The 13,017-nt window shown below is 52.7% G+C and overlaps 1 protein-coding gene across 1 annotated transcript; it reads right to left on the bottom strand.

Annotated features, from left to right (window-relative positions):
• Positions 1–4,890: 4,890 nt before the first annotated feature.
• LOC120942707 (cytochrome b-c1 complex subunit 10) lies at positions 4,891–8,741 on the bottom strand. Its single transcript, XM_040355635.1, has 3 exons — positions 8,630–8,741; positions 8,133–8,276; positions 4,891–5,002 (listed from the first exon to the last, which is right to left on the bottom strand). The coding sequence occupies exons 1-2, from the start codon at positions 8,677–8,679 to the stop codon at positions 8,153–8,155; spliced, it is 174 nt and encodes a 57-aa protein (XP_040211569.1). The 5' UTR covers positions 8,680–8,741; the 3' UTR covers positions 4,891–5,002; positions 8,133–8,152.
• Between the last annotated feature and the right edge of the window lie 4,276 nt (positions 8,742–13,017).

Raw genomic sequence — 13,017 nt, 5'->3', positions numbered from 1 at the left:
CGTGATAACAGATTGTACCATGAGGGCTTCGTAAGGGGTGCCCAATGGTTCTTCCTGACCCAGCTCCTGGGGATCCCAAGCCGAGTCTACACAATGGGCTGCTGCTGGTGGGCGGTACCCAGGTTGAGACCAATTTGACCTGGTGTTGTCATTCAGGGGGCAATTCTGCTTGAAGTGACCCAACTGTTTGCACCGGAAGCAGCGTTGTTCGTTGTCCTCCTGGCGTGGATAGCGAGGGCTCGATGTCATCGATCTGTTAGGCGGTTGGTATCTAGCGGCTGGTGGGTGTGAGGGCGCCGTTGGTCGTGGAGGTTGTACCTGTGGTGTGACCTGGTTTGTCTTGCGAGTATCCGCATATTCATCCGCCAACTTCGTGGCCTCTGGTAGAGTCATGGGCCTGCGATCTCTCACCCAGTCTTTGACATCCGTCTGGATGTGATTGTAAAATTGCTCCAGGAGCATTAGTTGCAAAATGTCCTCTGCGGTGGTGGCCTGGCTGCTGTTAACCCAGTTAGAGGCCGACAGGGACAACTGGCATGCCCATTCCGCGTAAGAGTCTTTCGTGGTTTTGCGTGAGTCCCTGAACTTCTGTCGGTGGGACTCTGGGGTTACTGCATAACGAGCCAGGAGCACTTCTTTAACCCGGGCGTAGCTATGGATATCCTGATCTGGCACGGTCCGGAAAGCATCAGAAGCTTTGCCTGACAGTTTGCCTGACAATATTGCAACCCAGTCTCCTCTAGCTATTCGGTGCAGGTTACATTGTCTCTCAAAATCTGCCAGGTAGTTATCAATCTCACAGTCCTTTTCCTCAAAAGCTTTAAAAGCGCTAAACGGAATCTTCCTTGCGTCTGCTGTGCTGTACTCACTGTTTGGAGGATGTGCGGCTGCTTGTTGGACTGCTGCCAGTTTTAACTGTAGCTCTGCGTCTCTTATTTGTTTAGCCTCCTGTAGTTCTGCGTCTCTTATTTGGTTGTCTCTTATTTCTTTAGCCTCCTGTAGCTCCATCACTTTCAGCACCACATCCGGCGTTGGGTTCGGGCCGAACCACGCTAGCTTCTCTCTCATTAGCTTGTTGGTTGGCGACTCCTCCTGAATCACTGGTGTCTCCATCTCTTGTACTGCTGGCGTTGCTGCAATCACGTTCTCCTGGTCTAGCTCCATTAATTTTGCTATGATGACCCGCTTGGTTTTGTTGCTAGCAATCCTTCCACGAACTTCCAGTAGTTCTTTCAGTGTATTTCTTTTAAGCAGGGTGTAGCAGCCTTCCATTCACTGTTCCCAGTGTCTGCTTGGAATCCTGGTGTAAGGGAGAGTAGAAGGGAAAATCCTGCTGCTGCCAACCAATTTGTGACGGTATTGGTATGATATCCCCGTCAAACCGTCCCTTCTTCCCATAAAAGAAATCACAGAAGCATCCATACATGAGGCAAAGCTTAAGGCTGGAACAACACAGCCTTTTAATAGTAAAAAACAGAGCTTATATGTGGTTACAACTGTTACAATGACAAATCTCCGCCCCCCCTTACACAGTGGGGGGTCTTCAATACAGCTCCCTTGAAATAAAGATATTTCTTTGAACTAATCAGTATCTAGCCGGTTTGGCTCCGCATATAGAGAGATAATTACCACAATGAAGCAATCAGCATAATTAACATGAGCCACTTATCTAATCACAGTAACCAGTAAACACAGGGCTAGAACAATTAACATTTGAAACAGGACTGGCTGCAGAAGGGTAAATACCATTAACAGCCTTAAACAAGCAGGGAGGATTAACCTGAAGCATATAGGTAAAAAGTCCTTCACAGCCTCTAGGCGCTTTTTTCAGACAGTGTCTTCCTGGCTGGTGCGGTCATTTTACCCAGTAGGATCTTGACACGCTTGGGACACACAGTCGTACACACATATATATTCTGGGCCAATTTGGCCAGGATCCAATTAACCTACCAGCATGTCTTTGGAGTGTGGGAGGAAACCGGAGTACCAGGAGGAAACCCACGCAGACACAGGGAGAACATGCAAACTCCAAGCAGATGGTGTCGTGGTCGGGATTCGAACCAGCGACCCTTTTGCTGCTAGGTGAAAGTGATAACCACTACACCACTGTGCTGTCCCAATGATTCCTTTCCACCATTAGATGTCCTCAGTCTTCCAAGCTGAATGACAACTCCGCATCAACCCACTTCTTTGGGTTCAACTATGTTCTGCAATTAGTCCTTGTAACGGAACGTCCCACACTCCGCTTGAGTGCTTCCGTCATATACCGCTTCCCATCAGTCTGGATATAGATACCAGATATGATGCCAGTAGGTGAGGGGTTAGGGCACAGGATAACCAAAAATGCAGACTCCATATCTCCTTGTAGTCAAAGCTCAAAAAGGATCCTAAGCCAGGCCAGCACTCCGACTGTAGAGCAGCTTCTCTGCCCCTTCCTGGTAAATTTAGCTTTGGCCTTCTGCAATCAAGGCAGCAGTGCTTGATTGATCTGGTCTGTTCAGGGTCTCACAGGTTTGGAGTTCAACTGCTTCCCCTTGCCTCTAGAACAGGGGTGGCAAACACAAGGCCCGCGGGCCGAATCCGGCCCGCCAGGCCTTGCCATGTGGCCCGCGCAGCGGGTGCAACGGATTGTCACCGATCGGTATACCACGCTATCCGCCCTGCAGCCTCGGCCATAGGAAAGTCCCCGGCTTCGGCCTAGCTCCGGCCATCTTGGTACACCCGGCGGCGGCTGCTGTTTTGTCAGGAAGTGACGTTTCACCGCCGCCATCTTGCTCCACCCCAGAAGAGACAGTCGGCTTAGTAACCAGTGCACAGCGTGACACTCTGCACCGCCTCAGCTCACAGATTTCAGACCCTGGACCACAACCGCAGACATGAGGAGAAAGTATCTGAGATCTGCACCTGCAGGTAGGGGAGACACCATCACCCGGAGAGCATGGCTGTCTGTACTGAGCGGAGGAGGGGGGACACCTGCGACACCGGAGAGGAGGGGGACCAGTGTCACTCGGGTCCCCCTCCTCTCTGGTGTCACTGAGGAGGGGGGACACCAGAGAGGAGGGGGGACACCAGAGAGGAGGGAGCGCACTCCTGAACCCTGCGCAGCGCACTCCTGAACCCTGCGCTCCCTACGCAGCGCACTCCTGAACCCTGCGCTCCCTACGCAGCGCACTCCTGAACCCTGCGCTCCCTACGCAGCGCAAGAAAACTGGAGTGCAGATACAACCGGCCCTTTGAGGGCAACCAAACTGCTGATGCGGCCCCCGATGAATTTGAATTTGACACCCCTGCTCTAGAAGAAGCATCCAGAGCTTAGGGTGGAAGATTCAAATTGACCAGCCTGAATATTTCCTAAGCCGGCCGTAGACGGTTTATATCTCGGCTGATTCAAACCATGTATGGGCAAGCCGATTTGTACCCAAGGTGATCGATCAACTTGGGTACAATCAGCCTGTCAATTTTTACATAGTCATCGCTAGAAGCTAGCAATAACCAGTGTCTTGTATTCTCCAGGTGGGGAGGCCGTCCCCACCAGTAGAATAAAAAATAAAGCTTGGTGGGAGAGATTCCCTTGTCAACACTGTCTGTGTTGATGGGGGAATCAACCCATGGTTGCAGGAAATAAATTTGCTCCATGTATGGCCTGCCTTAGGGTTTGGCCAATCCCTGAAGGGGGAAATATCCAGAAAGGGGCTGAAGTGCAGAAAATAGTCTGAGACACTGGAGTCCTTCTCAGGAGGGTTCCAGAGGTGCAGGGGCTGCTGCCGCCAGGTAGCCCACGTACTGAACGGTTGCTTTTGGAGACCTCAGGGATGCCAGAACCAAATGCTCCGAGCAACAAACCACACCCACAAGGGATCTGGTCCCGAGAGGCACCATGTCACTCGTTGGGTTGTGTCCAGAGGAAGCAACCGTCCTGGGGACATGTGGTTAGTGACCTTCAGTTGATTCCCGAGACTGTGTGCTAGACGCTGCACTAGGTTATGATAGTTACGCACAGTAACCAGATGCCCATAGACTTGCCCCATGGCCCTCAGCTGGACTGTTCACTATTAGCTATTACTGCTTCTGCTAGAAAGACTGTCCTCTGTTCCCCATCATGAAAAAAAAACAACAACCCTGACTGTTTTTTGGAATCAAGCCAGAGTAAGGGTCCTTTCACACTAGCGGACCGTTCGTCCGCTCATTACAAGTCCGTTAACGGACTTGTAATGAATCCCTATGGGATCGCGTCCGTTAGCGGATGAAGCATCCGCTAGCGTCAGTCGGGATCCGCTTTTCCGAACGGAAGAAAACCCTATTTTTCTTCCGTTCGGCGGAACGGATCGGATGCAGACGGACAGACGGTCCGTCTGCAGCCGATCCCCCATAGGGGAGAGACAGGGCGGTCTCTGCACTGTGTGCGGGGACCGCCCTATCCGCCGACAGCTCAGCGGGGATCCCCGCTGAGCTTTGGCGGACACACGGAGCGGACCCAGAAACGGTCCGCTCCGTGTGAAAGAGCCCTTAATGGACTGTTGCTTGGGGGGGGGGGGCTGTTAGCCTCTTTGCTGTTAGGGGGAAAACCCATTTAAAACCAGTGGCCCCTACCAACACATGGCTCCTGGGTGGGCCACTAGAACGTCCTGCAATGTCAACCAGCAGTAGTTTCCACCCGTCTTTCTAGGATATTCTTCAGCAGTGAAGTGTGCCCCCCCCCCCCCCCCGGGCTCCAATCAAGGCAAGCTTGTTCCCGTTCCAATTCCCCTGGATATACCCTTCAAGCCCCAGGATTTGTAGCACAGAACATTTCTCCCCTCCCCATCCCCCCCTCTTTTCTGTGCAACCACATACAGCTCAAGTATGTAAAAACACATTCCCATAAAAAAGTAACAAACCAACCAATGATGTAAAGGAAAAACCAAGTTTATTTGACTGTACAAGACATGTTTTCACTGAAGATATCGGCAGCGGGTCACAGAACACCGGGAGAGCAAATGACATTCACAAAAAAGTCTTCAAGCTGAAAGATAAAAACAGATCACTATAAAATATAAAACAAGATCACTATAAATATAAAACAAAGACAAGGCATCTCTTCACCCCAAATCTTTTCTATCTTAAACACCTAATCCATCACTTTCCTCTAATTTCCCACTACATGAAGAGTGACTGTACTCACTGGCCTGTAGCTCCAGCACTGCAGTGGCAGCCGGTGTCTACCTGCAGCTCTAGGCTGGTTCCTGGCACATTCACCCCTTCTTCAATTCCTCACCTTCCTGCAGCACCAGAAATAAAAACACTCCCTCACCCTCCAGCAGAAGCGCTACTCAGGACTCGGGGCTGGAGAGAGAGGCGCAGCGGAAGGGAGAGTCAGAACTGGAGAGACAGGCGGGGGGGGGGGGGGGTCAGAATTGGAGAGACAGGCGCAGCGGAAGGGAGGGTCAGAACTGGAGAGAGAGAGAGGCACAGCGGAAGGGAGGGTCAGAACTGGAGAGACAGGCGCAGGGGGGGGGGTCAGAACTGGAAAGACAGGCGCAGCGGGGGGGGGGGTCAGAACTGGAAAGACAGGCGCAGCGGGAGGGGGTGGGTCAGAACTGGAAAGACAGGCGCAGCGGGAGGGGGTGGGGTCAGAACTGGAAAGACAGGCGCAGCGGGAGGGGGTGGGTCAGAACTGGAAAGACAGGCGCAGCGGGAGGGGGGGGGTCAGAACTGGAAAGACAGGCGCAGCGGGGGGGGGGGGGGCAGAACTGGAAAGACAGGCGGAGCGGGAGGGGGTGGGTCAGAACTGGAAAGACAGGCGGAGCGGAAGGGGAGGGGGTCAGAACTGGAAAGACAGGCGGAGCGGGAGGGGGTGGGTCAGAACTGGAAAGAAAGGCGGAGCGGAAGGGGAGGGGGTCAGAACTGGAAAGACAGGCGGAGCGGAAGGGGAGGGGGTCAGAACTGGAAAGACAGGCGGAGCGGGAGGGGAGGGGGTCAGAACTGGAAAGACAGGCGGAGCGGGAGGGGAGGGGGTCAGAACTGGAAAGACAGGCGGAGCGGGAGGGGAGGGGGTCAGAACTGGAAAGACAGGCGGAGCGGGAGGGGAGGGGGTCAGAACTGGAAAGACAGGCGCAGCGGGAGGGGAGGGGGTCAGAACTGGAAAGACAGGCGGAGCGGAAGGGGAGGGGGTCAGAACTGGAAAGACAGGCGGAGCGGGAGGGGGTGGGTCAGAACTGGAAAGACAGGCGCAGCGGGAGGGGGTGGGGTCAGAACTGGAAAGACAGGCGCAGCGGGGGGGGGGGGGTCAGAACTGGAAAGACAGGCGCAGCGGGGGGGGGGGGGTCAGAACTGGAAAGACAGGCGCAGCGGGAGGGGGTGGGTCAGAACTGGAAAGACAGGCGCAGCGGGAGGGGGGGGGTCAGAACTGGAAAGACAGGCGGAGCGGGAGGGGGTGGGTCAGAACTGGAAAGACAGGCGGAGCGGAAGGGGAGGGGGTCAGAACTGGAAAGACAGGCGGAGCGGGAGGGGGTGGGTCAGAACTGGAAAGACAGGCGGAGCGGAAGGGGAGGGGGTCAGAACTGGAAAGACAGGCGGAGCGGAAGGGGAGGGGGTCAGAACTGGAAAGACAGGCGGAGCGGGAGGGGAGGGGGTCAGAACTGGAAAGACAGGCGGAGCGGGAGGGGAGGGGGTCAGAACTGGAAAGACAGGCGGAGCGGGAGGGGAGGGGGTCAGAACTGGAAAGACAGGCGCAGCGGGAGGGGAGGGGGTCAGAACTGGAAAGACAGGCGGAGCGGAAGGGGAGGGGGTCAGAACTGGAAAGACAGGCGGAGCGGAAGGGGAGGGGGTCAGAACTGGAAAGACAGGCGGAGCGGAAGGGGAGGGGGTCAGAACTGGAAAGACAGGCGGAGCGGGAGGGGAGGGGGTCAGAACTGGAAAGACAGGCGGAGCGGAAGGGGAGGGGGTCAGAACTGGAAAGACAGGCGGAGCGGGAGGGGGTGGGTCAGAACTGGAAAGACAGGCGGAGCGGAAGGGGAGGGGGTCAGAACTGGAAAGACAGGCGGAGCGGAAGGGGAGGGGGTCAGAACTGGAAAGACAGGCGGAGCGGGAGGGGAGGGGGTCAGAACTGGAAAGACAGGCGGAGCGGAAGGGGAGGGGGTCAGAACTGGAAAGACAGGCGGAGCGGGAGGGGGTGGGTCAGAACTGGAAAGACAGGCGGAGCGGAAGGGGAGGGGGTCAGAACTGGAAAGACAGGCGGAGCGGAAGGGGAGGGGGTCAGAACTGGAAAGACAGGCGGAGCGGGAGGGGAGGGGGTCAGAACTGGAAAGACAGGCGGAGCGGAACAGAACTGGAAAGACAGGCGGAGCGGAAGGGGGTGGGTCAGAACTGGAAAGACAGGCGGAGCGGAAGGGGAGGGGGTCAGAACTGGAAAGACAGGCGGAGCGGAAGGGGAGGGGGTCAGAACTGGAAAGACAGGCGGAGCGGAAGGGGAGGGGGTCAGAACTGGAAAGACAGGCGGAGCGGGAGGGGGTCAGAACTGGAAAGACAGGCGGAGCGGAAGGGGAGGGGGTCAGAACTGGAAAGACAGGCGGAGCGGGAGGGGAGGGGGTCAGAACTGGAAAGACAGGCGGAGCGGGAGGGGAGGGGGTCAGAACTGGAAAGACAGGCGGAGCGGGAGGGGAGGGGGTCAGAACTGGAAAGACAGGCGGAGCGGGAGGGGAGGGGGTCAGAACTGGAAAGACAGGCGGAGCGGGAGGGGAGGGGGTCAGAACTGGAAAGACAGGCGGAGCGGGAGGGGAGGGGGTCAGAACTGGAGACACAGGCGCAGCGGGGGGAGGTCAAAACTGGAGACACAGGCGGGGGGGGGGGGGGGGGCAAGGTCAGGACTTGGGGGCTAGAAAGGCAGGGGCAGCGAGAGAAGGGGGGGGGGGGGGTCAGGACTTGTTCTGCCTCCCTTGTGAATGATCGGCGGGTCCTGACGGTCATAGGGTCTGAACATAACTGCACCTGGTGCCCCCGTACATATACACAGGGGGGGGGGGGGGGCGGCTCACAAGCAGATAAAGTAGCGCAGTGCTGAATAGCAAAACATGGCCTGGTCATGGAGAAGGGGGGGGGGGGGTTAAAACCTTCCAGAGGTCAAGTGGCTCCTCCCCATCACAAACATCACTCACGTAAAGTAAAATCCGGTGAATTATTCGTCGTCCTTCTTGAATTTGCCGTTAACGTAGGGAACATAATCCAGGAAGAGCCTCCAGTCTGTGGCCCAAATCAATCCAACGCCTCCGACTGACCCCCATGTGAGGAGAGTGGGGGCCCTGAGGGGGAGGGGGGAGAGACATGAAATATTAGTATAGGAATCTCCAATACACCATATAATACAATCATACATCCTCTCATCAGGGGGGGGGGGACCCCTCAAACACACAGACCTCCTGGGGGGTACTAAAGCCTGGAAAGTGAACACTCTGGAGCCGCTCTGCATAGGAACCAATCAGCGTCCATGTTGTATTGCCAAAACTTAACAGCACAAGCCGAAGTCAGGATCTGATTGGCTCCCGCGCACATCTGCACCAGATATCACACTCTCCAGTGTTAGTAAATCTCCCCCCGAGGTCAGTGCTTCACATCACAATCAGGACAACACGTGCAGCGAATATTCGTCTCTCACCAGTTCTTGGCCAGCTGCTGATAGCGGGGTCCGAGCACTCGGGCGATCATGGCTGCCCCCTTCCTCAATGTGACCTGCAACACGTCCCCTCCTCCTCCCTATAGTCACAAAACGGGGGCCCTTCACTTGAGGGCTGCCCATCACACGCCTGCCTACACAATAACACAATTATTTTCGTTTCTTTTTGTACTCGTGAGTAACTTTTATTTTTTATCGCTCCAATTAACGGATAGATATTTTCTATCTGTTGTTTTTTTTTTTTTTTACTTCTAACCTGTGTAGCATTCTACCATTTGCCGCTCAGGCAGTTCTAAGGGCAGCCCTGCCTAGAAAAGGATATGGAACGTTCAGACCGGAAGTGTGGTGTTGTCTAGGAAACCTTTTATGAGTGCGGGGTGTAGCAAGATGGCCGCGATGGAACGTCACTTCCTTTACAAATTCTGACGGGTCGCTTGATCTGATAAAACACCCAGCAATACTTTTGTGTGTGAACCCGTCTCTGCTGTTGTAAAAAAGAGGGAAATAATAAAAACAATTTTTTTTTTTTTTGTGAATTATTACTGCACTGTTTACCTCACAGTGATTGGTAACCGCTTGAAGAGCAGACTCTTTTTTCTGATACTTCTCACACACATGAAAAATCTGTATTTTTTGCCTGAAAAATACAGAAAATTCCCCAAACATTGGGCCAGATTCAGGTAGATCCGTGCAATATTTGCGTGGGCACAGGGCAACGAGTTTTGCTCTGCGCCCACGCAAATATTTTGAAATGCCGCGATTCACGGAGCAGTAGCTCCGTAAATTGCGCGGGCGATATGCTAAATAGCCGGGCGTAAGGCTGCCTAATGTAAATGATCCCGCCGGGGGCGGGAATCATTTAAATTAGGCGCGCTCCCGCGCCGAGCGAACAGCGCATGCTCCGTCGGGAAACTTTCCCGACGTGCATTGCGGCAAATGACGTCGCAAGGACGTCATTTGCTTCTAAGTGAACGTGAATGGCGTCCAGCGCCATTCACGAATCACTTACGTAAACGACGTGAAATTTAAATTTCACGAGCGGGAAGGGCGGCTATACTTTAGCATTGGTTGCCCCTGCTATAGCAGGAGCAACCTTGCGCTAAAGTCGCCGTACGGAAACTCCGTACCTTGCGTGCGCAGGGCCCGCGCAACTTTTGTGAATCGGTGGTAGTATGCAATTTGCATACTATACGCCGATCACAATGGCCGCGCCCCCTAGCGGCCAACGCAAGAATGCAGCCTGAGATATGAAGGCATAAGGAGGCTTATGTCTGTCACATCCTAGGCTGCAGTCGGTGTAACGAGGTTCCTGAATCAGGAGCACTCGTTACACCGGAGCAAGTAAGCCCTTGCGCCGCGCAACCTATGGTTGCGCGGGCGCAAGTGCTTCTTGAATCTGGCCCATTATATATATATATATATATATATATATATATATATATATTAACCACTTGCTTACTGGGCACATAAACCCCCTTCCTGCCCAGGCGAAATTTGAATGACAATTGCGCGGTCGTGCGACGCGGCTCCCAAACAAAATTGGCGTCCTTTTTTCCCCACAAATAGAGCTTTCTTTTGGTGGTATTTGATCACCTCTGCGGTTATTATTTTTGGCGCTACAAACAAAAAAAAGCGCCAATTTTGAAAAAAAAACACAATGGGGCAGATCCACAAAAGGATTACGTAATTTTAAATTTCCCGCGTCGTATCTTTGTTTTGTATCCACAAAACAAGATACGACGGCATCTGGGATCGATCCGACAGGCGTACGTCTTTGTACGCCGTCGGATCTTAGCTGCAATTTTTCGGCGGCCGCTAGGTGGCGTTCCCCTCGAAAGCCGCGTCGAGTATGCAAATTAGCTAGTTACGGCGATCCACGAACGTACGTCGGCCCGGCGCATTTTTTTACGTCGTTTTCGTTCGGCTTTTTCAAGCGTATAGTTAAAGGTGCTATATGGTGGCGTACTCAATGTTAAGTATGGCCGTCGTTCCCGTGTACAATTTTTAATTTTTTACGTCGTTTGCGTAAGTCGTTCGTGAATAGGGATTTGCGTAGAATGACGTCACCGTCGTAAGCATTGGCTTGTTCCGGTTACATTTCGAGCATGCGCACTGGGATACCCCCAGGGACGGCGCATGCGCAGTAAAAAAAAAACGTTGTTTACGTCGGGTCGCAACGTATTTACATAAAACACGCCCCCATTGCATCCATTTGAATTCCGCGCCCTTACGCCGCAAGAGATACACTACGCCGCCGTAACTTACGGCGCAAATTCGTTGAGGGTTCGAAACAAAACAAAGTAAGTTACATCGGCGTAGTGTATCTTAGATACGCTACACCCGGCGCAACAATGCGCCGTTGTGCGTGGATCTACCCCAATATTTTTTACTTTTTGCTATAATAAATATCCCAATTATTTTTTTTTTTTTTTAACTATTTTTTTCTCATTTTAGGCCGATACGTATTCTTCTACATATTTTTGGTAAAAAAAAAAATCGCAATAAGCGTTTATTGATTGGTTTGCGCAAAAGTTATAGCGTCTACAAAATAGGGGATAGAATTATGAATTTTTTTTTTTTTTTTACTAGTTATGGCCGGTTATCTGCGATATTGCAGCGGACACATCGGACACTTTTGACACATTTTTGGGACCATTCACATTTATACAGTGAACAGTGCTATACAAATGCACTGATTACTGTATAAATGTGACTGGCAGGGAAGGGGTTAACACTAGGGGGCGATCAAGGGGTTAAATGTGTTCCCTGGGAGTGATTCTTACCGTGGGGGGAGGGGACTGACTGGGGGAGGTGACTGAGGTGACGCTTACCCCGACTTGTTCATTCCCCCACTTAGTTGGGGTAGGCGGTACACTTTGGTGGGGGTGGGTCAGCCACGCCCTGTGACATTTGACCTCTGGAAACTGACTGGGGGAGGTGACTGATCTGTGTCCCTATGTACAAGGGACACACCATCGGTCTCCTCTCTCCCTGACGGGACATGGACCTCTGTGTTTACACACACAGATCACGTCCTTGGCTCTGTAACCGCCGATCGCGGGTACCTGGCGGACATCGCGGCCGCCAGGCACGTGCAGCGACACCTGAGTGTGCCCCCCAGTGGCCGGGAGGAGCCGAGGACATCAATAGACTGCCTCCCGGCATTTGTAGAGCCACCTTGTGGCCGTCATTCTACAACGTTAAAAAGCAGCCCCAAGGGTGGCGCCATCCGCATGGAACTTCCCCTTTATAGTGCCATCGTACGTGTTGTACGTCACCGCGCTTTGCTAGAGCATTTTTTTTTCACGATCGTGTGTAGGCAAGTCCGTTTTAATGATCAGGTTGAAAAAAAACTTTTTTTCTAGACCCTGGGGCCCCTTTCACACTGGGGCATTATTCGAGGGAAGCCTCATCTGCAATCCCAATGTGCTGGTAAAGCACCGCTAAGACCCCAACGTTTTAGGGCGTTTTTGCAGTGCCTCAGTGTGAAAGGGTAAGGCGTTTTTACAGCGCTTTCAATTCATTTCAATGGAGAGGGGCGTTTTTGGAGCGTTTTTTTCAGCGCCCAAAAGCTGCTCCAAACATGCTGTGTGAAAGGGTCCATTGAGATGCATGGAGAGCGTTTTAAAAGCGCTATTTTTAACGCTAACACGCTGTAAATACGCTTCAGTGTGAAAGGGGTCTTAAAAACGTCATTTTTTAGAACCCGAAAAACGGTCGTGTGTACGCGGCATATCACTCTCAGTGCCATCATGGGGCCAATTTCGGGGCAGCGTGGGCTCAAGGACCGGCTGCTTTGGGGAAAATGCAGGCAGCCCCCCCATGATGCTGGGGCCCCTGGGCAGTGCCCAGGTGTGCCTCCTTTTTAAGACAGCCCTGGTACAATGACCACATATGAGGGATAGGAAATGTTGGGGTGACATATACTTTAAGACAGGTCCCTAATGGAAGGGATCAGGGCCGCCATCAGGAATTATGGGGCCCCTTACACAGCTTCAGGCATGGGCCCCCTGAAGCAAAGAACCAGGGGAGGGGGGGGGGGGGTGCTGTCGCCTGAAATTGAGAAGCGGGGGGGCCCTTTAAAGAAAAGAAGAAGTAAAGAAAAATATATATAAAAAAAGGGGGGTAGCCATCCGGGGCCCTGGGAACCTCTGAGCCCTTTAATAAAAATAAAAAAAAGAAATAAAAAATATATAGAAAAAATATATATATTTTTTTTTTTTAAAGGAGGGGTTGCCATCTGGGGCCCTCTGGACCCTTTATTAAAAAAAAATTATATATATATAAAAATAAAAAATAAAAAAAATATATATAAAACAAAAAAAAATTATATAAAAAAAGGGGGGTTGTCATCCGGGGCCCTGGGGATC

The sequence above is a fragment of the Rana temporaria genome, chromosome 6 (assembly GCF_905171775.1).
Source record: "Rana temporaria chromosome 6, aRanTem1.1, whole genome shotgun sequence".
In the NCBI taxonomy this organism is placed as follows: Eukaryota; Metazoa; Chordata; class Amphibia; order Anura; family Ranidae; genus Rana; species Rana temporaria.
This window is presented reverse-complemented; position numbering and strand designations above follow the sequence as displayed.

Bases quoted from the DNA above. Each gene is read 5' to 3' on its own strand.
- LOC120942707 (XM_040355635.1), bottom strand. From the start codon at position 8,679: ATGATCGCCCGAGTGCTCGGACCCCGCTATCAGCAGCTGGCCAAGAAC. The intron at 8,277-8,629 runs GTGAGAGACGAA...CCTCCCCCTCAG, and splicing joins CAGCAGCTGGCCAAGAACTG to GGCCCCCACTCTCCTCACAT.